Source organism: Eschrichtius robustus, chromosome 2 (genome assembly GCF_028021215.1).
Source record: "Eschrichtius robustus isolate mEscRob2 chromosome 2, mEscRob2.pri, whole genome shotgun sequence".
In the NCBI taxonomy this organism is placed as follows: domain Eukaryota; kingdom Metazoa; phylum Chordata; class Mammalia; order Artiodactyla; family Eschrichtiidae; genus Eschrichtius; species Eschrichtius robustus.
The window spans coordinates 165,028,996-165,056,872 of NC_090825.1; the positions used below are offsets into that span (position 1 = coordinate 165,028,996).

The window sequence follows — 27,877 nt, forward strand, 5'->3', positions numbered from 1 at the left end:
TGGGACTTTATGGACAGCATGTAAGGAAGAAATGTCAAAAGGGAATTACTAAGGCGGTTATTCAGGAAAAACCAATACAAAACAAATAAAGGTCAAGTCACATATGCTTTAGGAATAGAAGAAATCAGCATGTCCTTTAGGGGAGAAAAAGAACCAAGATATTTAAATGTACAACATTTGCCCTTGGGCCTCAATGTCCACTTAGTTCTGGGGCCCGTGGCCCATCACGGACAAGGGGCACTTCGGCTGAGGAGCCTTCCCAGGGCCCCCTTCACATCCTTGTTCCGCAGGCTGTAGATGAAGGGGTTCAGCATGGGGGTGACCACAGTGTACATCACTGAGACAACTGAGCTTCTCTGGGAAGAATGGGTCAGAGTAGAAGTGAGGTAGACCCCCAGGCTTGTCCCATAGAACAGGGAAACCACAGAGAGGTGAGACCCACAGGTGAAAAATACTTTATATTTTCCCACTGCAGAGGAGATTCTCATTAACGAGGAGACAATCTGAGAGTAAGAAAAGAGGATACCAGTCAGAGGAAATATACACAGCAGGGCAGTGGCCACATACAAACAGATGTTATTGATGAGGGTGTCAGAGCAGGCTGCCTTGAGAATCTGAGCCAGCTCACAGAAGAAATGTGGAATTTCAGTGCCAATACAGAAGGTCAGCCGCCTCAACAGTAGAATATGAACCAGGGCAACACAGAAAATAATGAGCCAACACATCAGAACGAGGAGGCCACAGAAGCGGGGGTTCATGATGACCATGTAGTGCAAGGGGTGGCAGATGGCCACAAACCGGTCATAGGCCATCACAGTCAGGAGGAAATCATCCATTCCAGCAAACACCATAAACAAGTACACCTGAGTGAGGCATCCTATGTAGGAGATGTCTTTGCTCTGTGCCTGGATGTTGACTAGCATCTTTGGGACAGTGGTGGAGATGAAACAGATGTCAACAAAGGAGAGGTTGGCGAGGAAGAAGTACATGGGGGTGTGGAGCTGGGAGTCTGAGCTGACGGCCAGGATGATGAGAAGGTTCCCGAGCACGGTGACCAGGTACATGGACAGGAACAGCCCAAAGAGGAGGGGCTGCAGTTCAGGATCGTCTGAGAGGCCCAGGAGGAGGAACTGTGATACTCCCGTATGGTTTCCTGCTCCCATGTGGTTGCTGTGTCTGCTGGGGAAGGAGGCAAAAGCAACATTCAATGAACAGCCAAATGGCACCTCAGCTAGCCATCACCTTTTGATTCCGCACGTTCATGGAAATCCTCTACCCCTTATTATTTTTTCCAATGCCAGTGATTCACTCATTCAAGTGGCAGCCCATTTCCATTTTAAGTGTGTGTAATTATTCAGACTTTTAAAAAAATTATTTCTTTCTATCTATCTATCTATCTATTTATTTGGCTGCGCCGGGTCTTAGTTGCAGCATGTGGGATCTTTTTAGCTGTGGCATGTGGGATCTAGTACCCTGACCAGGGATCGAACCCAGGCCCCCTGCATTGGGAGCTTGGAGTCTTAGCCACTGGACCACCACGGAAGTCCCTCAGACTTTCTTTAATTTAGCAGAAATTTCTCTGTCTTTTTATCTCCCACTCACTGGTTCTAATTCTCCTATTAAAATCTATGAATATAAACCAATTTCTTCGTGATAAGATGCTTCCAAAATAATTGAAGACACTTAAGGTCTTTTCTTTGATAATCTCCATACTTCTTTCATTCTAATAACTCTTTTAGTAGTGATTAAGACATGGGTTTTCAATTCCAACGACCTTAATTCTGTGACCTGAATTGATGATAGAGTTAACTCTCATGTACCTTACTGTTTATCTTTCTAAAATTGTGGTTACTTTTATTACATTCTTTGTGAGATTTGAAAATAACTTTGTGCACAGTGATATCTCAATAAACGATAGCCTATATTATCATTACTATTATTATTATGAATCTGTTTTTTATGACAATAATTTTTGATACATAACTCTCCCGAAGTACAGTATAGAGTTGTGATTTAGAAAATGAGATCTTGAGTCAGGATTCCTAGGATAGAATTTTGGTCCAGGAACGTACTATCTGCATGACCTTAACAAAGTTATTTAATCTCTCTTAGGTGCAGATACCTCACCTCTACAATGGAAGTAATAAATATCCCATACACTGTAAGACTGATGAGTGAATTAAGTGAGATGATGTAATTTTTCTAGTGTGGTTCTTGTGACATATACAGCAGACACTTGATAAATGTGAGCTTGTTAAAAAACAATAAATTTGTCTTACACGACTATCATTAATCACTATTCCCCTTAAACAGGGACAGCCATCAAAGATGGAATTCTGATCATTATAAACACAACAGGTCTGTTACCTCTTTTGACTGCCATTCAGCACTTCTAGTTAATGATGATCATTATGGCTCCCTCTTTCAGAGACTGCCTGCCAGGTGGATTCTTCCAAGAAGAAGGAAAAGCAAATGAACTACATAAATAAGAGGGGGAAACAAGATTACAAAACCATTATTATAAAATACAAAGTGTGCGTGAGAGTGTGAGCTCATGCTTTCAGGCTCACAAGTGGGGGTGTGTTTTATTAAAAACCAGTGGAGTTAATTGCAAAAAAAAAAGGATTGAAAGATTTGATAAAAAATATTCAAAGCTTCTATAGATTATCCTAAAAAGTGAAAGGCAAATTTAAGATGAAAATAAATGTTTACATTCTCCATAGTAGAAAAAATGTTGGCATTATTAATGCCTAGAGAATGCAGTTCATTAAAGAGAGAAAAAAATCATTGAGGACGAATTTGCTCTGGGAAGGTGGGTAGAAAAGTCCTCTCTGATATATGAATATTGAGCTGTGAGCGGAAGGATGGGTAATTGTTAATCAGAGGAAATAAGGAAAGGGCAAGCATTTTGGGTTGAGAGAACAGAATTCACGGTAGCCCTGGGGTTGGTGAGCTTGGTAATGGAAGGGATGTGAGAGGCCAGTGAGATGGAGAACAGAGTGAGGGTCAGGAGGACAGCGTGTGAGCCCCACAAGTTGAACATCCTGTACTATTCCTGATGTGCCTCTCATGTTGGTAATTTTATATTTATTTGTTGATCAGAGATCGTGGCTGTTTTTGCTCATCAATGTCTTTTCAGGGACCTATGTGCTGCCTGGCACATAGTAGGTGCTCAACACATGCAAATGATAGATATGTAATAACTATTGAGACCAAAAGCATAAACTACAACACAAGAAAAGAAAATTTCAAGCTCATATCCTTGAATATAGGAACAATATCGAATATTAAAGTTAGATAAAATGCATTCATATCTATTTTAGAGAATAATATATCATGAATAAGTAATAACTATTCTGAGAATGGAGAGCTGGTTTAATACTATGATGTTTGTTAATATAGTTCATCACAAAAATAGGTCAATGAAGAGGAATCATAACCATAATTACAATAGAAAATGCATTTGAGAAAATGTAACAGCCATTACATCTAGCAGCCATGGTTAGCAGGCAAGACAGAGTCTCTCACTAACTGAAGAAATCAAGGACAATTTCTTAACCCAATAAAGAATGTTTTTTTAAAAAAACTATATCCAAAAGGATATTCTACATTAAAACATTAAACTAGTTGTATTAAATTTATGAACAGGACAAGGCAGTCTATTCCAACTTCAGTATTTCAATATTCTCCTGAACATTTAAAGAGATTGGTAAAATGAGAATAGGAAATTAACCTGAGTACAGAACATCAGAAATAATTACATTATTTGTAGGCGATATTGTGGACACTAAAGTGAAACAACACTAATCAGTACGGAACTATTAAGTGCTAACAGTACTACAAAATAGTTAACTGAATATAATAGCAAAATCCAATCACATGAAGAATACATTAGACAATACCTTGTGCGTAATAAATCTCCCGTGACTAGTTAACGAATAATTGACTGGGCATAAGAAATCAGACAGAAGCCTACAATTGTGGGAAAGCAGGGAAGAGGTGAACACTCTCCAGAAAAATACTCTTACTGGAAAAAGGCTCGAGATTCCAAGAAGAGAGAGAAGGAAACAGCAAGAGCTAGAAGAAACTGATTTCATTTGAAACGAAAGCACCTTCAAAGTACAGGGACTTCAACGTCACAGACTAAATAACTATGGGACTGTCCCAGTCTCACTATTCTAGAGGTAAAGCCCAGTACCCACTTCTCCCCTCTTTTCCTTCTTACTCCACCAGCTTTTACTGATGGACACACTCTCCCATGGTTATCGCTGAAGATTTCTGTTCTCCATGGTCTGTCCTTGGGAAGTCCAGATGTGTTTTCACTTGGCTGCGCTCAGAAAATTATAGGAAAGGGGCAACAGGAAAATGTTTAAAGTTTCCAGCACCTCAGGGGTTGGATTCTCACAGCTCCTCATTAAATAAACTGTTCTATTGTCTTTCCACTCTCCAAACCATTCAACTCCCTTGGGGTACAAAGATAAGAGAATGGAAAATTTGCAGCCAGTGTTGTGTCTGTGCAAGCAGCCTTGGAGGGAGATGAATTTATTTCCTCCAAGGAGAAATTCTTTCTTTGGTTTGACTTAAAAATTACAAGGTGTCCCCCAGAGAAAATTTAATTTCTAAAGGAACCAACTTTCTGTAATGCTCTTCCCTTGAAGATTCTTCAGAGGTTTCATGGATCCCTTGGTGTCCACAAAGTCATGGAGACAAGGACGTCCTTCATGAAGAAAAACAAAGTGGTTAATAGTTTTGGCTTTCTTGAAAGGACTCAAAATAAGGACTGAAAACTATCCCTTGGCATTTGCTGGTGCCATGGAGGCCTTTGTTGATATTAGGGAGGGCTCCATTTATTATCTCTAAAGAGACGGACAGAAATAACCCAGGTAGGTTGGGTTGAAGAGTGAGTATTAAGGAAACATAGGTGGCAAATATAAACTACCTATAAAGTTTGTCTGGGAAGAAAAAGAAAGAACAAGGCATAGCTGGGAATTCCTTGCGGTCCAGTGCTTAGGACTTTGCACTTTCACTGCCAAGGGAAGATCCCACAAGCCATGTGGCACAGCCATAAATAATAATAATAATAATAATAATAATAAATAAATAAAAAGCAAGTTGGGAGAAATGCACCCTGCCAAGTATTTAAGATCATTAAAAAAACAAACAAAACAAGAGTAAAGCATAGCCTAAAGTGAGTATAAAATATGGGAGAGTTTAAAAAATTTTAATAGCAGATGTAGGAATAGATTTAATTTCAAAGAGAATGATCATGTTTAGTGTAGGCATTTGAATACACAGCGTTCTGGCTACATAATAATGACAATCATAATGTGCTGTATCTCCAATTTATAGATTACATGGGTCCACAAATGAAGTGTCTGATGTGGAAACAGGCCCATGTAACACCACTCCCAGTGAGCCACACTGGGAGTTTGTGTGCTTCAGATCTCAACTTCGGCTTCTGTCGGTTTGGAGGTCTTGACTCTGTTAAGGGGTAACACTTTCAGAGTCACGGCAAAAGTCCCGTTGAACTCAAGCTATGCTGCTCCCTGGCACTTTAGGTCCTTCCTGCTAAGAAGAAGCGTCACCTTCTGGGCAGGTGTAATTGACCCTGGTCGTCAAGGTCATTGTGTGACCATGGAGATGGGCACGCGCTGGCATCCTGCTGTGCTCCGTCTGTGGCTGGGAGCAGCCCGCGAGCAGCTTCAGTGCAAACACAGTGGTGGATAGAGATGGTTGCTGGTCAGTTACGCTCCCAGAGCAAGAGATCTGAGTGGCATGACCTTAGGTGAGGCTGCTTCCTTTCGCTGACAGCAATTCTCCGAGAGGATTGAAGGCTGAGGGCTGTCATATGGCTGCACTCTGTGCACCTGGAAGAAGAAGCCCTTAATCCTGAAGGAGAATGTAGACAGCAAAGCACAGCATTCATTATAGTCCATCCTTGGGACATTTGGGTCAGCTTTGTAAAAAAAAAAAAAATGAGGTATAATAGATATGTAACATTATATTAGTTTCAGGTGCGCAAAATAATGGTTCAACGTATGTATACATTGCAAAATGATCACCACAATGTATAATACAATATTACTCAGCCATAAAAAAGAATTAAGTTCTGCCCTTTGCAACAACATGAAGGACCTAGAGGCTATTGTTGCCAAAATCTCGGCTTCTGTACACCGGTGTCGAATAGAAATATGGAGACAAGAGATTTGGAGGAAGAGAAATAGAGAGGCTTTTTAATTCTTTGCCAGGCAAAGAAGGAACACAGCCCGCTAGCGCCTTCAAAAACTGTGCCCCTCTCTCCTGGGGAATTACAGGGTGTCTTATATGTGGAACTCGCAGTCCAGGGGTTGGTGATAAGGATCAACGTGGTAAAGGCCCTACATTCTTCTTCTTGCATTATTTCAAAACCTTCATCTCTGGCGTCAGGTAGTCCGGTAATTGGGTTCATTTGTTTCTGCGTTATCTGCCTGCCACCTTCTTCCTGAAATGCAAACAGCTACACAGGGTGATTTGCTACAAGAGAGTGCAGGGAGCTTAAACACCAGATGCAGGATGTAATTTACATAGACAGCTAGGGAGTGATCGGAACAGAATGTAATTTACTTTGTGAAAGATAAACCTAGTTACTTACTCTACAGATTAGTAACAGGTTAAATAAAACAAGGATCGATTAACCCTTTCAGGCCAGTTTATGTGTCTTCTCTAGCCTGTTCACTGTCCCCTTTACTTTCCTTATTTTCAGGAGAGGAAAAACTTCATTTCTATTTTTGCTGCAACACTATTATGCTTAGTGAAATAAGTCAAACAGAGAAAGACAAATACGGTAGGTTATCACTTGTATGTGGAATCTAAAAAATAAAGAATAAATGTAACAGAAAGGAAATGAACTCACAGATATAGACATCAAAGCAGTGGTTACCAGTGGGTAGAGGAAAGGGGGGAGGGGCAAGATAGGGGGAGGGGAGGGGATTAAGCGGCACAAACTACTATGCATAAAATAAATAAGCTATAAGGAATATAGCCAATGTTTTATAATAACTTTAAATGAGCATAATCTATAAAAATATTGAATCACTGTGTTCTAATATATTGTTATTACAGTATAATACTGTAAATCCACTATGCTTCAATTTAAAAAATGATCACCACAGTATGTCTAGTTAACATCCATTACCATACATGGTAGAAATCTTTTTTTTCTTGTGATGAGGACTTTTAAGATCTACTCTCTTAGCAACTTTTAAATATGCAATACGATATTATTAACTATAGTCACATCCCCAGGACTTATTTATTTCATAACTGGCAGTTTGTACATATTGACCACCTTTACCCATTTCACCCACCCTCCACCCTCTGCCTCTGGTAACCACCAGCCTATGTATCTATGAGCTTTTTTTAAAATGCCATAGGAAGTGAGATCATACAGGATTTTTCTTTCTCTGTCTGACATATTTTACCTAGCATAACGCCCTCACGGTCCATTCATGTTGTCACAAATGGCAGGATTTGCTTCTTTCTCATGGCTGAATTATATATATATATAAATAAATAAATAAATATATATATATATATATATATATATAAATAATTAGGCATATTATGCCAAATGTCCTTTATCCATTTCTCCATTGATGAACACAGGGGTTTCCAAGTCTTGGCTATTGTAAATAATGCTGCAATGAATATGGGGGTACAGATTTCATTTTGAATTAGAGTTTCTGTTTCCTTCATACAAATACCAAGTAGTGGAATTGCTGGATCGTATGATAGTTCTATTTTTAATTTTTTGAGGACCTCCATACTGTTTTCCATAGTGGCTGCAACAATTTACATTCCAACCAACAGTGCACAAGGCTTCCCTATTCTCCACACCCTTGCCAACACTTGTTAGTTCCTGTCTTTTTGATATTAGCCATTCTAACAGGTATGAGGTGACATTTCTTTGTGGTTTGATTTGCATTTCTCTGCTGATTAGTGATTTTAGGTGCATTTTAAATTATCTGCTGGCCATCTCTGTATCTTCTTTGTAAAAATGTCTATTCAGATCCTCTGCCCATTTTTTAGTTGGATTTTTTTTTCTATCTTTTTTGTATGAGTTCTTCATATAATTTGAATACTAACCTCTTATAGGATACATGATTTGTAAAAATTTTCTGCCATTTGGTAGGTTGCCTTTTCATTTTGTTGTTGGTTTCCTTTGTCGTGCTTTTTAGTTGGATGTAGCCGCACTTGTTTATTTTTGCTTTTGTTGCCTTTACTTGGATCAACGTCTTTGCATAAGTTCTGGAAACAACTCTTTCATAGTTTCCATGGATCGTTTTTAGGGGAGAGGGTGAGTGAGATGAACTACTAGTGAAAGGAGGGTCAGTGGGTGGAACTATAGCCTCTGTTACTGTAGGTGGCCTCAAGGCCACAACTGATAGGCATTGTCTCCCTCCTGTGCTATCCATTCTCAATTCCCCTCATCCTTGGATAATATCTCTGCTCAAATGGATGGCTTACTTGGTGGGGTGACCCTCCCCCTCGTCCCTGAGTGAGTGTTCTGAGCCCTGGTCATCATTTCTTTCTCAAACCATGTACTTGACCATTTACTGTCAAAATTGGGAAAGGCAGTACCAAGAAATACCCCACAGACTTTTGTTTTTAATCAATCATTTTCCAATTAAAAAAAACTTTACTTCCCACAGACATTTTTATGACCCCAAAAGGAAACTCTGTACCCATTGAGAAGATACTGCTTCACTCTCTCTACCAGGCCCTGGAGACCACCAATCTGCTTTCTTTCTCTATGGATTTACTTATTCTGGATATTTCAGATAAATGGAATCATACAATGTACGACCTTTGTGTCTGGCATCTTTCACTTAGCATGATGTTTGCGAGAGTCATCCACACTGTAATATGTATTAGTATTTCATTCCTTAAAAAAATGTTTTTGGTCGTGTAATTGTTTGATATTTAATTGCTCCATTCCTTTTTATGACTGAATTACTATTCCACTGTATGTATATACCACAATTTGTTTATTCATTCATCCATTGATGGACATTTGGGTTATTTCCATGATTTTTCTATTGTGAATAGTGCTGCTATAAACATGTGTGTACGTAGATTTGTTTGAGTGTTTGTTTTCAATGATTTAGGAGTGGAATTGCTGAGTCATATGGTAATTCTATGTTTATCCCAAAAAACACACCCCAAGAAACTTCCTGAAAGTCTGTCTTTGTCTCAGAATCAGATTTTCAGGGAACATGACCTGCAACAGTATGGACAATGTCCCATGAGAGCTTATTTGTGATGCCTGGGGGTCTGGAGTTGGGAAGAGCTTCCCTTAGGAAGTGACAGCTAAACTGAGGGCAAATTCAATGTTTTTTCCTTCCTTCCTTTCTTCCCTCCTTCTTTCCTTCAGAGGGATGACATAGATGTTTTACACAGTATATCTTTTTAAAACTTTTGCATGTGAACCCTGAACTTATTCATAAGACAAATAATTGATTATTTTAAGCAGGGTATTAGGGCTCAAATTATTAATATCATAGAACCATTATAGAGACAACTTGGATTGGAAACAATTAATTAGGAAAAAATATGGAAGCTTTTTTAATAACAATTTTGATAAATAAAAAAGTTGAGAAATCAGAGTGTATAGACAGAATCTCGGTTACTTGGGAAATTGTATCATAAAATGGATGGGCTCCACAAATTCTTCCATTTAGTTGAAGAAAAGAGTGCTAAGTCAGTTTGGGCCGCTGTCACAAAGTACCACAAACGGGGTGGGGTGGGGGCTTGTAAACAACAAAAATGTATTTCTCAGTCCTGGAGGCTGGAAGTCTGAGATCTAGGTGCCGGGATCATCGCCTTCTGGTGAGGACTCTCTTCCAGGTTGCAGACTGTCCGCTTCTCATTGTGTCCTCACAGGGCAGAAAGCAGAGAGAAAAAGCCAGCTCTCTCATGACCCTCACAAGGGTAAGAATCTCATCATGAGGGCTCCATCCCGATGACCTCATCAAATCCTAATCACCTCCCAAAAGACCCACCTTCTAATACCATCACATTGGAGGTAGGGTGTCAACATGTGAATGCTGGGGGGACCCAAATATTCAATCTATAATAAGTGCTAATGGGGAAATGAGAGCTTCTCTTGAGGATGTTAAGGGCTGCTACAAAGATCAACGGTACATGTGTTTCCAGACAGAACTACAATATAGAATAAGTTCTATAAGGCGTGCGCAGAATAGATTCGTCTTTCTTCCCCAAAACAGTCCTTGGTATCCAGGGACCCATTCCTGGAAATTGACTTTTGCTCAAGGAAATCCATCCTCTCATTAAAAAAAAATCTTATGAAGCTACATGAATGACACAAAGGACTTTTCCCAGCTCTAAGATTCTGTGTGTAAAACCTGTTAGTCTAAAATTATTGCCAAAAGATAGACGCTCTGCGGGGTCTGCTCCTGCGGGGATGGTGGGACCCGCGCTTGTGCCGCGGCCCCCAGGTGTGGCTTCCTCAAGTTTGGGGTGAAGCCCCAGCCCCCTTGGGCTCTGCAGCGCTGCGGTGGGCTCGGGGGAAGGAGCACGGTCCCCGGGATTTCTCAGCAGGAGATGCCGGGGCTGCCGCGCAGGAACCCAGCGGCCCTGGGTGGGGCGCAGACTCGCCAGGCCTGGGTGTCCCTGCTGCGCGGCTGCTGAGAACAGGGTCCGCGATGAAGCTCTGCCTGGCAAACAGGGACTGTGGGCGGCTCCATCCTCCCCGTCCGTCCGTCGGCACAGCCCCATTGCAGCCCTCCTTTCCGACAGGCAAAGCCTGTGACCTGCGGCCGGACGGCTCCACACCCTCAGGCCCCGGTGCTCGCCCCACGCCGGGAACAGGCACAACCCCTGGGCCGGCCTCTCCGGACGGCTTCTTCGGCGCGCCCGTCGCCCACCCCGAGCCCAGGGGCCAGCAGGGAGGTCTGATGGCCGCCCTGGGCGGGGCGGAAGCACGGGCTTAGCGGCTGGGCCAGCGCTCCTCGCCGCCTCCTGCCTCTGCGCCCCGGCCCGGCGCGGGCTTCCCGTGGCCCCGTCTCCTTCCCACCCCCGTCGCGCCTCTTGCCCCCCGGGCCGCGGGCTCCACCCGCAGCAGCACCGCGTCGTGAGGGTGCGGGAGGGCGCCCGCCCTCGGGGCTTCCCCGACACGTACCGGCTGTTCGGCCACGTCCCGGACGGGCAGCGGCAGGTCAGTGGAGCGGAGTCGGCCCGGGTCTCCTCCCCCCCGGGGAGGGGCGACCGGCACCGCGCACGAAGCGGCCCTGGCCGGGGGGAGACCGGGGGGAGGGGGTCGGTGGGGAGCTTGACTCGCAGTCACTTCCGAGGGGACGCTGAGCCCCCAGAGCTGGGGGCTGACTGGCCTCAGCACTCCCACGAGGGGGTGGTCAGGAAGGAGGGACCCTGTTCCTGGGGCCCAGGGCGCTCCCGGGTCAGCCGGAGTCGCCAAGTGTGTCGGGTGCCCTGGACAGCTGAGGCACTTTTCGCCCAAAGGAAGGTTCCAGAGCATTGCAGAGAGCAGACGAAGTACAAGGTGGTGAAAACTCACTGTTGCTAAGGGTTGAAACGAACCAATAATTCCTCCTGTTTCTCAGGGTGTTCCGTTTGGCTGTTCATGAAATGTATTTCCAAGGAAGGCAGGCATGTGGCTGAAAAGGCCAGCAGTGCCTCGGGGTCACAGCGAGACCCTCCCATCTCGCCCCCCGCGGCCATCCTGTGCTCTGGGAGCAGAGCTCTCAGCCAGAAGTGAAACATAGTAGCTTCCACATCCGGATTCTCAGATTTTCTAAAGCCCTTTCAAGGCCCCCTTCTCTGAGTGGTGCTTGACCTGCTGGTGTTTGGGGCGGGAGGGTGGGCTGGGTGGAGGGTCTGAGCGCCATCCTGAGGGAAGGGCTTTGGAGGCCTGTGTGAGCCTGAGACCAGGGGGCCCAGTGCACGTGTCCGAGGGGAGGCTAGCGCTGACTCCAGCCGTGCCGAGCCAGGCGTCGCCCTCCTTCCCGACAAGCCAGCAAAGCCTGTCGCTCACCTTCCTGGCTGTGCTGCTTACACGTGCCCTCTGGGAAGGCCAGCCTGGCAGAGCTCTGTTCCTGCCCTCTGGGCAGCTGGTAACTGAGTACCTAGTCTGGGTGCTGGAGGGGAGGATCCGTAGATGGTGGAGGCCCAGCGCCTGCCCAGGGTGCTGCCCCTCTGCTGAGGGACGCTCGCCCAGCTGGTTAGACCTGTTCGCACCCAACTGCCCACAGTCAGCGCCCAGGCTAGGAACAGCAGCCTCCCCATTTCCTCGGTGTCTTCTAGTTTTGTTCCTTTCTTCTTTTCGCTGCCTTCCTCCCCAAAGAGGCAAGATACTCATCTTCAAGAACCAAATCAGGCCATGATTTTCCAGCTAAACTCATGATAGTTCTGCACTTCTGAATGACTGGGTACAAACATTTGCAAGGATGAGCTCTTGGGTGAGGCGCCAGCCAACTTTTCTAGCTTCATCTCTCTTGTGTGTGGGCACCGCCTGCTGCCCCAGATGCCTTGACTCCTCCATTTCCCTATATTCCTCCTCAGAATGCTGCCACCACCCCATCCTGGCCTTTGGGAATGTTAGCTGGCTGTTCCCCACAGCATCCTGTCACCCTGGTCCACTCTTTCTAACCTCTGTATGCCCTTCTATGAAATCTTGTCAGGTCCAACTGGAGGAAGACCACCTATAGGTCAGTTAGCTTGCGAAGGAACCCAACTGTGTGACCTGCTTCCCCTTTCCCAGTGTCTTTAAAATAACGTTAAAAAAAAAAAAAAGGAAAGAATGTTGTTCTAGAGCTCCTATATCATCTCTCTTACCACCATCAGAAAACCGCCCCCCAAAAGGGGGACCTCATTCATATTGAAAATAACTTCTTAACGTGCAGGCATTACAGTAGGGCATTCTAGACACTGGGGGAGGGAAAAACCATTGTATTTTTTTCTAACATTCATGTTGAACTTATTTCCAAAGTTCTTTAAACTGCGGTATTCTTACAGGTAGACAATGTTGCTGAACAAGTGTCTGTTCCTTCCCTTTTCTTCCCCCAGGCTCAAAGATTTGGAAAGAGAGAGTTAACAGAAAAGGTAAGGTAATCTCCACCTTAACAAAATATACGATCAAATGTGACCATTTGACAGATACTATGTAGTTCATACAAACAAATTTAAGTGGAATTGGCTCTCTTTTCCCTAAAGTTGAGGATAACGTGGATGTTTCTCTCTGACGTGCTGGACTAATAGGCTATTATGGGTTAGCTTTTGGTAACTCATCGAGTTTCCCAGTCTGGGTTCCGTACCATCGAGTCTGGATTATAACTTGCCCTGGTCACACTGTTTTTCAAAATCAGTTTTGTTCTAGTACTCTATTATGTGTCTGTTTCACCTCTAATCTTTCCATTTTTCACCACTCTGGAGATGGAGTGATATGATCTTAACGGAAACATCACGAACATGTCTTGTGAATATTTAGTTTTCTTTTTGGCCGACTCAGCATTGCCTGCCATTCAGTCATTGTTATGTGACCAGGCAGTGTAACTATTTGTGTATTAGTCCATTGGTTCCTACCTTGGGAATGTGGAGACTTGTAAACCTATATCCTTCCCTTAGGAATGCATGAAGGAGAAATGGAATCTCTTGCATGAATTTCTGCAGACAGAAATAAAGAATCAGTTATGTGACTTGGAAACCAAATTACATAAAGAAGAATTATCAGAGGTAAATCGTCAGCATCCCGGCAGCTAGAAAACGTTTCCTCCCATGTAACGTGTCTGTGACCAGGGAGGCAGAATAATCCCACCTCTCCCTGTTACCTGATAGTTATAAAGGAAGCGCATGTGTTTCCTTATTCTCTCATGGCCCCTTGTTGACATTCACTGCTACTTAAATTATCCTTTCCTGCTGTAGGAGGGCTACCTGGCTAAAGTCGGATCCCTTTTAAATAAAGATTTGTCCTTGGAGAACGGAGCTCATGCTTTCAGTCGGGAAGGGAATGGCTGTCTAGAAAATGGGAGCCAGACAAGTGGTGAGGAGCGCAGAGTGGAAAAAGCAGAGAAAAAGAAGTCCCCCAAACCTGTTTCCAAACTTTGCATGCCCAGGAGAAGAAAGTCTGATGGAGAAACAAACTGTAAGAGCGCTTGACTCGTTTAACCTCGTCGGAATCTGGTACAACCTAAAGGGAGGACAGACTTGGCGCCATAGGGTCTGTCTGTTCCCCCCACACACAACCCCTCCACCGGCAGTACTTGTTTTTTGTGTATCTTTTTTGGGGGGGGGGGATGTGGCTGTGTTGCTCGGCTTGTACGATCTTAGTTCTCCAACCAGGGATCGAACCCCGGCCCTCGGCAGTGAGAGTGCCGAGTCTTAACCACTGGACCGCCATGGAATTCCCTCTTGTGTATACTTCTAACTAGCTTAGATATATACTTTAAATTGTTGTCTTCAACCAAGTTATAGAGCATTAGATCCCCAAATGCGGTTGAATTTATGAGGTATAAGATAACAGGAGCTGCTGATAATTATGACTTCTAAGTTACATGCCTGTTTAAGCTAAACATTTATTCTTAGACTCCTTCCCCACTTGTAGTCAGAGTAACGCTTCTGGAATTTTTTTAAAAAGAGCATGGGACTTGAGCTCAGGTCAGGTGCTTGGCCACTTCATCTTTTGACGAAATAGACGGAGGCTCTGTTTCCTTGTGCGTCTCAGAGTTGGGCCCCTCATACAAGAGCTTGTGTTAAAATGGCCCAGCAAACTGGCAGGTGCTAATTTGATGAGTTTATCAAGATGGTGGTTGCTTAGAATAAGAAGAGAAGGTTGCTTAATCCTCAGAACCTGGTCTCTGCACCAGCTTGGTAATGCTGAAGAACTGTACCTTGGCTGTGAACTCTATATTCATAGTGGCTTTTTTGTTTCTTTTTCTTTAAGCAGCTGAAGTCTCATCTAGCCCCAGGATTAGAAGGCAAACTACCAGGCAGACCACCATCACATCTCATTTCACAAGGGGGTCAGTATATAGTGAATGGACAGCCCCCATTTTAGGGGCCAACTGTTTTTGGTAAAACACATATAAATTAGTAGGCTGTAACTTAGTAATTCTGACTTCCACATTGCTTAGGTTTTCCTTTTGATATTCTGTTATTAGGCATTCATGAACAGCATTTCTGAAGATCTCATCCATTTTTACTCTTAACATAGGAAACTTCAAATGTACATACACAGAATTACCAAGGATAGTAAAATGAACCCCTGTGTACCTATCACCCAGTGTCAACAATTAACATCTCCTGGCTGTTGTTTCATCTATACCCCCATATGCTCCACGTGAAAATTATTCCAAATGGATTACAACTCCATACACACCCATGTCCTCCCAGTTGGATTACTTTGAAACAAATCGGACATGTCATCTTATCCACACATACTATATTTCTAGATGACAAGGTCTCTTTCTCTGACAAGTTTTTTATTCATATTTTGCTATAATTGCTAACATCTAGCAAACAGTCTTTTGAAGAAGACAAAACATGCCTTATAAAGTGTAACAGTTCCTTACTAACAAATATATAGCAGTGTTCATTCTTCCCCTTGTGTAACAGAGTTTGGTTGATTTGCTCCTTAAGCCTTTCAAGTGATAGATTCCTTATTTTCTTGCCATTTATTTAAAGAAAATAGGTCTTTTTTCTAATAGCTTCTAGGTCTGGCTGACTGCATCGTTTCGGTGGTGAATGTGTTCCCTTGCCTCCAGTTTTCTGTCAAATGGTAGTTAGGTCTAGAGTCTTGATCAGATTCCAGCTTTATTTTGTGAGACTTCATTGACGGCATGGGGCTGTCCATCAGAGGCATGTAATGTCTCTTCGGTGATTCTAGCAGCCATTGATCAAAGTCTAGATCCATTATTTCTTAAGGTTTGTAAAATGGTGGTATTCTAAACCTGTCATCCAAAGAAACATTAAGCTCGAAGCTTCTTTTAATGTCCTGGCAAAAAGGGCTTCTCAGAGGGAAGAGGGGACCATGCCCTGAATCTTTCCAAAGAGAGGGTATCTTGGTAGGGAGGAATATGAGTTGTTTCGTGCCCACTGGAGGTCTAGGGTCTGGTGAGCTAACAGTTGGCTTTACTGTGTGTGACAGCCCTGCCAAACGGAAACCTGAGGAAGACCCTGAAAAAGCAAAATCAGATGATTCTGTCGATGAAGAAGAAAAAGACCAGGTAGGGCTCGCATTTAAGTTTCTTAACTCTGCCTTTTTTTGGTACACTTGCTGGTAATTGTGAATTTATACTTGGTCTGCTATGGACCATAAGTGACTGAGAGGGTGTTACAACACATCCCTGGACCCAGGGCAGTACAAAGCGTATTATGGTTAGACCTGAGGACTCAGCAGGCCCATAACTTTGGTCTGTTCTCTCCTGTCTACCTTCGTACGTCTCCAGCTGTCAAGATTTGACAGTCGAACCAGCAGATGTGATGTGTTCAAAGCATTTGCTTCTGATGTCAGATAAGCTCCTTTCCCACATCTAATTTCTCTATAAAAGCAGAATTGTTGTGTTATTATGTGTATTGTAATAATGCTACTTAGACTTCTTAGGTTAGAAAACTGGTGGCTTGCCAAAGACCTCCAATATAGAAAATGTCAGTCTCTAGCACTGTCCCATGTGACTTGAGGGGCAAACCTACATAATACCAGATGGTCACACGCTATCTATTTCATTGCTGCCACAGGATTAGCTGTGTAAGTCAGGAAGTCTGTAGGTTTACAGGTGGGTAGTAAATGCCCTGTTACCTGCTAAAGGTGAGTATCCGTGGTTTGCTCTAAGGCAGGGTTTCTCAACCAAGGCATTGACTTTTGGGGCCAGATAAACCTTTGCTGTGGTGTGTGAGTCCTGTGCATCGTAGAGTGTTTAGCAAGGTCCCGACCTCTACTCACTAGGTGCCCGTAACATTCCCTCTCTCTCCTCCCAGTTGTGACAAACAAAATCACCTTCAGACTTTCCCAGATGTCCCCTGGGAGGCACAGCTGCACTCAATGAGAAGCAATGGACTCAAGGCTACCAATATCTTTGAGGTGGACTTGACGTCCTGTTGTAAAAGACATACTCATTCTCCTATATTTATTTTGGAAATTAGATGCCACTGTTCATGATCCTTATTCAGATGTCAGTAATTAAGTTGAGTCAGACTACCCACTCACAGGTGGGACACTGAGACAGAGGGAAACAGCTTGTCCCAGTCACATGGCCACATCCCTTGCCTCCTAAGAAAACGTGTCACAAGTGAAAGCAAGCTGGCTCTTGTAATATTGACAAGTCTTTTTTTTAAAACAAATGTGCCAGTTTTAGAGTTGTTCTTTGCCCTCTAACCTTTTGGAGGGCTTACATAGCCTTCAGGCTTCTAAAGAAACGAACTGGGGCACTCTTTCCCAAGCAGGAAGCAGTTTCACTGGCAGTGTGTGAGAGGCCTTGGGGACTTGGAAGATGAACACGTGTCGAAACAGGGTTTATCCCGATCTGCTAGAGTAAGGCTCAGTGCACCACACCGGTGTTATCAGGTGGTGTTGGTCAAATAAGTAGTACTACAGAGAGAATCTTACTTTAGTCAATTTAAAGTTTTGAGATCTCACTATGTTTTTTAAAACAGGTATTAAATACATGCATTTGGTAAAACAGCACAAAAGGCTGTTTGGTACATAGCAGCCAAAGAAAAACAATGTGGCTATTCCGTGCTGAGCTATGCTGTGAGCATTATCAAATAGATACTGGATTCTGAGGCCTTTGTTCAGGAACAAAAAAGAATATAAAATATCTCATTACCACAACTAAGGAGCTGGCCCGTGGAAACTAAGACCCGGCACAATTAACTAACTGACTAACTAACTAACTGACTATTTTTTAAAATCTCATTAATAGGTATTTAATATGATTTTTAAAAATTTATTTATTGATTTTATTTATTTATTTTTGGCTGCGTTGGCTCTTCCTTGCTGCGTGCGTGCTTTCTCCAGTTGCGGTGAGCGGGGGCTACTCTTCGTTGCGGTGCGTGGGCTTCTCATTGCGGTGGCTTCTCTTGTTGCAGAACACGGGCTCTAGGCGCACGGGCTTCAGTAGTTGGGGCACGAGGACTCAGTAGTTGTGGCTTTGGGGCTCTAGAGTGCAGGCTCAGTAGTTGTGGCGCACGGGCTTCATTGCTCCGTGGCGTGTGGGAACTTCCCAGACCAGGGCTTGAACCCTTGTCCCCTGCATTGGCAGGCGGATTCTTAACCACTGCGCCACCAGGGAAACCCAGGCTCCAACCTTTTGAAAAATGTGTTCCTTCCACCTTTATGGAGCAGGCGTAGGGGACAGGGAGGAGTGAGAACCCGATTGGCAGGGGTCCGGCCGCAACCCCGGAAGGGGACGGGGGAGGATCTAAGAGGTGGCACCGGGCCACAGTCGACCCCCAGTGACAGCTAACAGCTGCACTGCTGCCCCTTCCTGCCCCAGGACCTGAGCTCAGGTCCCGGGGCGGCTGCAGAAACGCACTGGTTTTGGTGAGCTGCTCTTACTTACCGTGTGGAGCTGCTCCGGCTGCCCCGGCGACCACACCCCTGCAGGCCCTGTGGCCGTCCTCCCTGCCCCCTGCCCAGGGCTCGGGGAACAGCAGTCTCTGTGGGGCAACCTGCTTCCAAGTCCTTCAGTGACCACGGAGGACTGGGAACGGGCTGGGCTGCCGGGGAGCCTGGGCATGCAACACCTGAGCTCAGCCCTGGGGGCTCACGTGAGGGCAGGGGCTGGGGGGTGCGGGCGGTGAGCGGAGGAGCCTCCAGCCGGCGTCAGCCTGGGCCCTGGACCCGGGGAAAGGCCTCACCCTCTCAGTCCTGACCTGCCACTCGGGAACCCTGTGGCCCACCAGCCCGAGGCCTGTGGCGCCCGCCACGGACTGCCCGGCACACGGCTGGGGTGCCAACGCCACACCTGGATTTTGCACGGGGACCATCTGGGGGCTCGGTGCACGGGAAGACGAGCAGCCCCCAGGCCCCGACACGCCCCTTCCATATCCATCGAGAGGTGCCTGATGGAAGGCCGGCTGTGCTCCTTTTCAAGCCCCAGGGAATTCACACGGACAGCCCTCCCGGCCACGGGGTGCCTGCCCACCGGCTCTGGGCCTGCGACCAGCCCAGAACACAGAAGGCACAGAAGTGGGTGCAGGGAGCTGAGCCGGGTCTGCAGAAGGGAAGACACCACAGCCTGGTTCACAGCCGACTGGCCCAGGGCGGGTGAGAACGGGCGGGCAGGCTGAGGGGAGGACAGAGTGTGGCACGGCCTGCCCGCCTGGGCCACGGGGAGAAGATCGGTGCGCTACTCGCGCCCTCGCTCCGCTGCCTGGCGTCCTTTGTGGGGGCGAAGGGCCGGAGGCAGGGCTCCCGAGGAGCTCAAAGGCCAGGGAAGGACACACGGGACGGTCCAGACCCACCCTAGCGCTCCAGTGGGGCAGCACCCTCTCTGGATTCCTACTGCCACCAAAACACATCCCTAAGCCCTTTGGGAAGAATCGCTAGGACCCAGGAAGGCAGCCCCTTGCTGTGGTCCAGACTTCAGCAGCTGCCGATGACCAGAGGGAGCCAGCCGGCCGGCCGTGAGCAGGAGGACAGGACACGGGGACAGGGACAGCCACAGCCGGGCTTCCCGCAGCTGTGCCCACCGCCAGAACCGGCTGCAGCCAGTCACAGCCCCCGAGATGCCAAACAGTGACGGGCGAGAGGCCGGCAGGAAACTGACACCCCCTCACTGGAGAGCCTGCCCGGCCGGGGTGCAGGGCACCATCCCTGTCTGAACTCACCCCACAGCTCAGCCGTCTCCCAGTGACCCAGACGCGTCACCACGGCCCCAGGGCTGATCCCCGACCAAGGTCAGAACTCCCCCCAGTGTGACGGCCCCCTTGCCACTGCTGTGGTGGAAGGGACGGCAGGCAGAGACCAGGAGTAGAGTCTTTTTATTAATGGCTGCGTTTTCAAAGAACCGTTTTGTTACCAGGAAAGCTCCCCAGGAAGGGATTGCATTAGTGCAACAAGGGGGAGCCTTGATGCCAGGCTCTCCAGACACGTCCAGGTGGAGACTTTTGGCCGAGGCCGGCCGCCGGGGACTCAGGGACTGGGAGGACACAGCGGCCCCTCCCCCGCCCCGACAGGGGCGCTAAGGCACCCGGCCCGCCTGGGTGGGCAGAACCCCGTGCCGTCAGCAGGCTGGCGGCTTGCAGCCCTCAACCTGCAGCCCTTTGCTCAGGAGGAAGGCGTCCTGCGTGGGGTCGCAACCCAGGAAGAGCTTCACCATGCCCTTGGCATCCTCGGAGCCCCCTGGCCTCAGAATGCAGCTTCTGTAGTCCATGGCAACCTGCCGAGAGGGGGCGGGGCTGCAGGAGGGTGGAGCTCTGCCTTCACTGAGGGTGTGGGTGTGGCCACCTCTGCTGTGACTCAACAAAGGGCAGGGCAGCAGGGGGTCCAGGGCAGGGCCCTCAGAGCCTGGCAGGCCCAGGCGGGCGGCATAAGCATCTAGGCCCAGGCCAAGGACCTCCGTGGTGGTCTGCACGGCAGGCCGGCCTCTCACCTTGCCACTCAGGACGCCCTCCTGCTTGAAGCGTGTGTGGAACGTGTCCATGGAGTACACCTTGCTGCACAGGTAGCCATAGGACTGGGCGTCGTAGCTTCCTGCCAGGTGGCCGAGGGTCGCAGGCAGGTGGATCCCTGGGACACACGCGGAGAGGCTCCTGCCCGGCCCCCTGGCCGCTCCGTGCCCCTTCCCCAGAGCGGGGGCCTCAAAGCAGCCCTGTCTGAGTCCCCCGCCACTAGAGGGAGTATTGTCCCAACACTTGTAGAAAACGGGGACCTTGCGGGCAACTCAGTGGAGGGACACAAATCAGTCTTTGCCGACTTTCTGCTGAAGCTCACGAGGGTTCACCCCTGAGCCTCTTACAAGGACAGCTGCCTGAGGCTCCGAGGGATGAGTCAGGGCTCGCCCTCCAGCACGGGGAGAGCGCGGGTGAAAGCGCTCACGAGGGAGTGAACTGCGTCTCCGCACCGACACGCACAGGCAAACCTCGTCGACGAGTTCCGTCCGGGCTATGAAGCCCTCTCCTGCCTCTTCCAGGCTCTCCAGAAAGCACGTGCAGATACGCCCACCCCACCCTCGGACTCCGCGGGCCACAGCTGGAGGGACCAGCCTAGGAACCCAGGCAGGAAGAGGCCAGGGGTCAGCGGGCCTCGGCCAGAGCCCGTCAGTCGGTCCCCCTTCACACACCACCAGACGATCCTGGGCAGTAGCCGCCAACCGACCGCTAAGGTGGGCCCGGCGCGCGCTTGGCTACCTGGTGTAGCTGGAACCCCGAGGATCTCCTGGCAGAGGCGGGCATTCTCCTGGGCCGGGTCCGAGGGCGTCTGCGTGTGCAGGGCCTGGTCCACCTTGGCCAGGACGATCTGGCACAGGTTGAAGAGGCCTGGAGGGCGGGAGGAAGGAGACGGGGGGCTGGCACTGTGTCCAGGCCGTGCTTTCAGCCGGGCGGTCCGGGAGCCCCTTTCCTTTCCCTCGGCCCGGCCGCACCGGGGTTGGCCAGCCGGGACTGGATGAGCTTGTCCAGCAGCTCCTGGGGGATGGCGCTGCCCGTGCCCCACCGAGACTGGCAGCAGCGCCAGGGCTTCAAAGGGCGCGGCGCTCCCGGCCCCACAGCCTTCCCTCTGGTTCTCATCACCGCCTGTCACCAGACTGGCAGGCAACGTGCTTTTCTTTTCGTTTGTCTTTTTTCCGGCCCTCAGCCACGCAAAGGTGTGAAGCCCTGACACTCGCTGCCACATGGATGCACCCTGAGAACACGATGCTCAGGGAGAGAAGTCAGACACAGAAGGACACACAGGGTGTGACCCCACTGAGGGGAAACATCCAGAACAGGTAGATCCACAGAGTCAGAGTGGGTTCCTGGTTGTCAGGGGCAGGGGAGGGGAGGGAATGATAACTAAGGGCGTGGGGGACATTTTTGGGGTGAGGGAAATGTTCCAAAACAGGGCAGTAGTGACGGCTGCACAGCTCAGTAAAGTGTCCCCACGCGCTCCGGTGCAGCCTGTGAGAGCATCGCTCTCAGGACGAAGGGCTGACCGCAGGGAGACTGAACGAGCACTGGGTCCTGGGCCCAGACGCTGAGCTGGGGACCCCCCCCCCCGGGGGGAAGTCACTGGGACTTGCTGAGCCTCCACGGAGACTGGCAGCAGCCCCAGGGCCTCACAGGGCGCGGCGCTCCCGGCCCCAGAGCCTACCCTCTGGTTCTCATCACCGGCTGTCACCAGAGTCGCAGGCAACGTGCCTTTCTTGTCGTTTGTCTTTTTTGAAGGCAAGTCTTGAATACATGTATTTAACATGCAGGTAATCAGTCCTGACTCCTTGATCTGGGGCTTCCAGCCTCCAGGGTCTCGAGGACATCCACTTCCGTTGTTTACGCGCCCAGTGCGTGGGGTTTGATGAAGGAAACTGACACCGAGGGCGTCGCCACGTGCGGGGTGACATCAGTGGAAGAATCCCGTGGCGAGGGCCTGCCTGAGGACCACGGGAGAGCCCGGGCCCTCCCCGCCCCCTGCCTGCAGCCCCGCGCCCGCACCCTCCTGGGAGCGGAGCTGGTGCATCGCTTGCCAGAACTCATGGAAGTAGGTCTCCAGCTCATCATGCTGCAACAGGGAGGGCGGGTTGGGCATAGGCTTGGTGAAGTTGGCCACCATGGCCGCGATGGCAATCTGGCGCCTCCCATCCTGCGGCAGGCAGCCCGGCTGCAGGCCAAAGCAGGCCATATGCCCGGACCTCCCTTCCCTGGAGAGGGACGCGGGTGAGGCCCCGCTTCCACAGAGGATCCCCGGCCCATGGCCGACAGGTTCCCGCACGCATGCGCCGAGGGTAGAGGTCCAGGTAGAACTTGCCGATGGATGACCTTGCCGGAGGCCGCGTCCTGGACCGTGTAGAGCCTCACATCTTCGTGACACATGTTGGCGCCCTGCTCCAGGTCGAAGGTCAGCCCCAGCAGCTCCTGGGAGATGCCCAGCCTCCCGTGCGTGACCACCTGCATGGGGAAAGACTCATTGAGCAGGTACTGGTCCACGTGGTAGCACGTCTCCTCCCCCTGGTTCATGTAGTAGCGCAGGTCCTAGACGTTGATGGGCCCGTCAAAGTGCAGGCCCCGCCTCTGGCACTCGGCCTTCTTTAGCTCCAGGATCACGGCCGCTCCTGCTCCCTGAGGGGCTTCAGCTTCTGGGCCAGCCATCTGCGGGCGGAGGGGAGAGGGTCGGCTATGTCCCTGTGGCAGCCCCCCAGCCGCCCCCCACCCCACGCCCCTCGAGGCAGAATGAAGGGTTGGGGAAGGCGACCCCCAAGGGCTGACACAGTGGGGTCTCAGGCAGCACCACGTCCAGTCAAGGTCCGCCTGACCCCCGTCCCCACTGGGACTCGGGGAGGCGGGGTTACCTAGGAAAGTGTTCACCAGCTGGCTGGTCTTGGCCATGTTCATCTCCAGCACGGAGTCGGCACGCGTGCTGAGCCCCAGCAGGCGGGACTTCTGAGCCTGCAGCCTCACCAGCTCCCCGAGGATTGCGCAGTTCTCCTGGAACCCAGAGACAGCCAGCGCTGGGGACCGTGGGCTACGCCCTCCCCACGGGCCCCAGGCCAGGTCTCTGCGGGTGGGCAGGGCTCTCAGGCCACTGGCGGGCACAGTCAATCCCCCTCCCTCCTCCTCCTGGCCCGGATTTCTAGACACTTTGGTGCTGTCCTAATACGTGGTCTTTATGAACACAGGTCCTTTTGGAACCAGAAACGGCGTGAACCGTGATGAGCTCTAAGGCCAAGGGCAGGAAGAAATGCGACCAGGCTCTCCAGGAGCCACCCAGGGGCCTCCCCGGGCTCAACAATACAAACTCGGCTGCCATGCAGACAGCAGCTCATCCCCACGGCACCCGAACACCCAGCCCCTGGACGGCGAGAGGCCTGTTGCTGCAGGTGGCCCGTGGCTGGCTGGTGAGGCCCGGCCCCAGGCGTACGCCACCTTCTCTGGGGCCACCTCTCCAGGTCTGCGGTGGGGTTATCCTGGGAGCCCCCAGTCACCACAGGACCAGCGTGGCCTGTCTGCAGCCCAAGAAGGTGGGGACACAGGACTGTCCCCCGTGCCCCCCGCATCACCCGCGAGGCCAAGCAAGCACCAGTGGTGTCTGTGGGGAAGATGAAGGGCTCATGCACAGCCCCCATCTACTGAAGATGCTGAACGGGAGAAGCACAGACTGCAGCCACACGCGGCATGGACCAAAAGCAAGTGTCCTTGCAGGAACCGATGTCTGAATGTCAAGGCCGTACCCGGGCCACAGTGAGAAGGCCCAGACCCCACGCAAGGCACAGAGAGGGGATGGGGGGAACATCTGCGAATCTGAGCTCATCGGGCATCACCCCAGAGGGAGAGGGAGCCGGAGAGGGAGAGGGAGAGAGCCAGAAGGAGATACGGAGGGAGAGGGAGAGAGAGGGTGGTACAGACGTCTCTCCCTTCCCTGGGGGTTCTCTAGTGCAGCCAAGGCTGAAAACCACTGCATTTCGGGAGATGGGTCCTCGTGGAAAAGTTAAATAGTAGCTTATGGCATTATCGACACATATTAAAAAAGCCCCAAATGTTGGGGAGTCAGGGAGGGGAGCTGGCGGCTGCCTCGTAAAGGAGGAGAGATTGGGCGTCAGAGGAGGTGCCTGTGCAGCCCGCCACCGCCGCCGCCCAGGGCCCCGCAGACTTCATCTCCCAGCTGTGGTCCTTGGCTGGAAGGCAGCAGGGAGGTCAGGCCGTCCAAGCATCAACCTTGACTTCAGGGCTGATCTAAAAGGCGCCTGGTGTTTGTTGAAGCAGAAAAAAGAGAAAGCAGTGGGGAGAGGATGGGAGGGGTAGGGAGCCCCCATCAGCCCTTCTCCCTGTCTCCCTCTCTGTCTCCCTGTCTCTCTCCCTCCCTCCCTCTACCTCCCTGCCTCTCACTCTCCCTCTCCCTCCATCTCTCCCTCTGCCTCTCTCCCTCCCTCTCTCCCTGTCCCTCTTGCCCTGTCCCTCTCTCCCTCCCTCCATCCCTGTCTCTCTTTCCCTGTCCCTCTCTCCCTCTCCCTCTCTCCCTGTCCCTCTCTGCCTCCCTCTCTCCCTCCCTCCATCCCTGTCCCTCTCTGCCTCCCTCTCTCCCTCCCTCCATCCCTGTCTCTCTTTCCCTGTCCCCCTCTCCCTCTCCCTCTGTCTCTCCCTCTCAGGGAGGGAGAGAGGGAGAGGGAGAGGGAGGGAGAATGAGAAGGAGGGAAAGTGATGGAGGGAGGGAGAGGGAGAGAGGATGAGGGAGAGAGGGAGAGAAGGAGGAGAGAGGGAGAGGGAGGGAGGAAAAGACCTCTCTCTCTCTCCCTCTCTCCCCCCTCCTTCTCCCTCTCCCTCTCTCCCTCTCCCTTGTCTCTGCCTCTCCCTCCGTTTCATCTCTCCCTCTCTGGGAGGGAGTGAGGGAGATGGAGAGGTGGAGGGAGAGGGAAAGTTAGAGGGAGAGGGAGGGGGGAGGGAGCGGGAGAGAGGGAGGGAGAGGGAGAGAGGGAGGGAGAGAGAGATAGAGGGAGGAAGGGAGAGATGTCTTTCCCTCCCTCCCTCTATCCCTCTATCCCTCTCTCCCTCCCTTTCTCCCTCTCCCTCCCTCCCTCTCCTCCCTCTCCCTCTCCCTCCAACTCTCCCTCTCCCTCCGTCTCTCCATCTCCCTCACTCCCTCCCAGAGATGGAGAAACGGAGGAAGAGGCAGAGACAAGGGAGAGGGAGAGGGAGAGGGAGGGGGGAGAGGGAGGGGGGAGAGAGGGAGAGAGAGAGGGGTCTCTTCCTCCCTTTCCCTCTCTCCTTCTTCTCTCCCTCTCTCCCCCCTCCCTCTCCATCTCCCTCTCTCCCTCTTCCTCCCTCTCCCTCTCCCTCCATCTGTCCCTCTCCTTCTCTCCCTCTCCCTCGTCTCTGCCTCTTCCTCCATCTCTCCCTCTCTGGGAGGGAGAGAGGGAGAGGGAGAGGGAGGGAGAGTGAGAAGGAGGGAAAGTGATGGAGGGAGGGAGAGGGAGAGAGGGTGAGGGAGAGAGAGAGAGAAGGAGGAGAGAGGGAGAGGGAGGGAGGAAGAGACATCTCTCTCTCTCCCTCTCTTCCCCCTCCCTCTCCCTCTCCCTCTCTCCCTCTCCCTTGTCTCTGCCTCTCCCTCCATCTCATCTCTCCCTCTCTGGGAGGGAGTGAGGGAGATGGAGAGACGGAGGGAGAGGGAAAGTTAGAGGGAGAGGGAGGGGGGAGGGAGAGAGGGAGGGAGAGAGAGATAGAGGGAGGAAGGGAGAGATGTCTTTCCCTCCCTCCCTCTATCCCTCTCTCCCTCTCCCCCCCTTTCTCTCCCTCTCCCCCTCCCTCTCCTGCTCTCTCTCCCTCTCCCTCCACCTCCTTCCCTCTCCAGAGAGGGAAGGAGGTGGAGGGAGAGGGAGAGGGAGGGAGGGAGAGGGAAAGAGGTAGAGGCACAGCGGAACAAGGAAACAAGGACAGGGAATCAGGCACAGGGAGAGAGGGAGGGAGAGAGGGAGAGAGGAAAGGGAAGAGGGAGAGGAAAGAGGAAGAGGAAACGGAGAGGAAACAGGGAGAGGAAACGGGGAGAGGAAACAGGGAGAGGAAAGAGGCAGAGGGAGAGAGGGAGAGGGAAGAGGGAGAGGCAGAGGGAAGAGGGAGAGCGAGAGGGAAGAGGGAGAGAGGGAGAGGAAAGAGAGAGAGGGAGAGGGGGGGAGAGGGAGAGTCAGATGGAGAGAGAGAGGGAGAGGGAAAGAGGTAGAGGGAGAACAGAACAGGGAAAGAGGGGCGGGGAGAGAGGGAGGGAGAGAGGGAGGAGAGGAAGCAGGGAGAAAAGAGAGAACACACCATCTACATTTCTGTCAAATGACACCGGGGATCCTTACACAACCAGGAGAAAATAGCACAGGGAGGCTCTTTCTCAGCTGGAACTGGAACTGCAGACGGGGCCAAACACCACCAGGCTGGCCACACATGTCCAGCCGCCGCTCCAGCCCCGTCAGCCGTGAGTCCGGTCACCAGGGCTCTGAGTGTCTGCTCCAGGGAGCTGGGGTTCACCTTCTCACCCGGGAGGCCGGGCCAAGACAGCAGGGCCCCGGGCTGGACACACAGGGGGAAAAGCATCCCCACAGGACAGCTTATGCGAGCAGATTCAGCTGCCAGATTCTAGAGGCCCGGGACCACCCTGTGGCCCGTGAAACCCAGGAGCCACGAGGGTCTTGCATCGTGATTCCCGTCCGTTGGACTGTCAAGTTTATGTAGGGAATCTTGGAAACAGTGGTAACAAGGCTGAATTGGAACGAGCTTTAGGCTATTATGGACCACTCTGAAGTGTGTGGGTTGCTAAAAACCCTCCCGGCTTCGCTCTTGTTGAACGTGAAGATCCCCGAGATGCAGCCGATGCTGTCCGAGAACTGGATGGGAGAACACTATGTGGCTGCCGAGTAAGAGTGGACCTGTCGAATGGGGAAAAGAGAAGTCGAAATCGTGACCACCTCCTTCTTGGGGTCGTCGCCCTCGAGATGATTACCGGAGGAGGAGTCCTCCACCTCCCACACATCTCCGAGATGGAGAGCCTTCTCCGTCAGCCAGAGCAGGTCCCTTTCTAGATATAGGAGAAGAGAGAGATCCCTGTCCCAGGAGAGAAATCACAAGCCGTCCCGATCTTTCTCTAGGTCTCCTAGCCGATCTAGGTCAAATGAAAGGAAATAGAAGACCACTTTGCAAGAGGAGTGGTGTACAGGCAATAACTTCATTTGGCAAGAGTATGTACAGAAAATTCAAGTTT

General features: G+C 50.2%; 1 protein-coding gene across 1 annotated transcript; it reads right to left on the reverse strand.

Moving 5' to 3' along the window:
- Positions 1 to 224: 224 nt before the first annotated feature.
- Positions 225 to 11,191, reverse strand: LOC137758707 (olfactory receptor 7D4-like). The gene is made up of 3 exons (XM_068534705.1): positions 11,180 to 11,191; positions 2,368 to 2,477; positions 225 to 1,179 (listed from the first exon to the last, which is right to left on the reverse strand). Exon 3 carries the CDS (start codon positions 1,161 to 1,163, stop codon positions 225 to 227), a length of 939 nt encoding a protein of 312 aa, XP_068390806.1. The 5' UTR covers positions 1,164 to 1,179; positions 2,368 to 2,477; positions 11,180 to 11,191.
- Between the last annotated feature and the right edge of the window lie 16,686 nt (positions 11,192 to 27,877).

What these genes read in the sequence shown, in the direction of transcription:
- LOC137758707 (XM_068534705.1), bottom strand. Translation starts at nt 1,163, where the DNA reads ATGGGAGCAGGAAACCATACGGGAGTATCACAGTTCCTCCTCCTGGGC.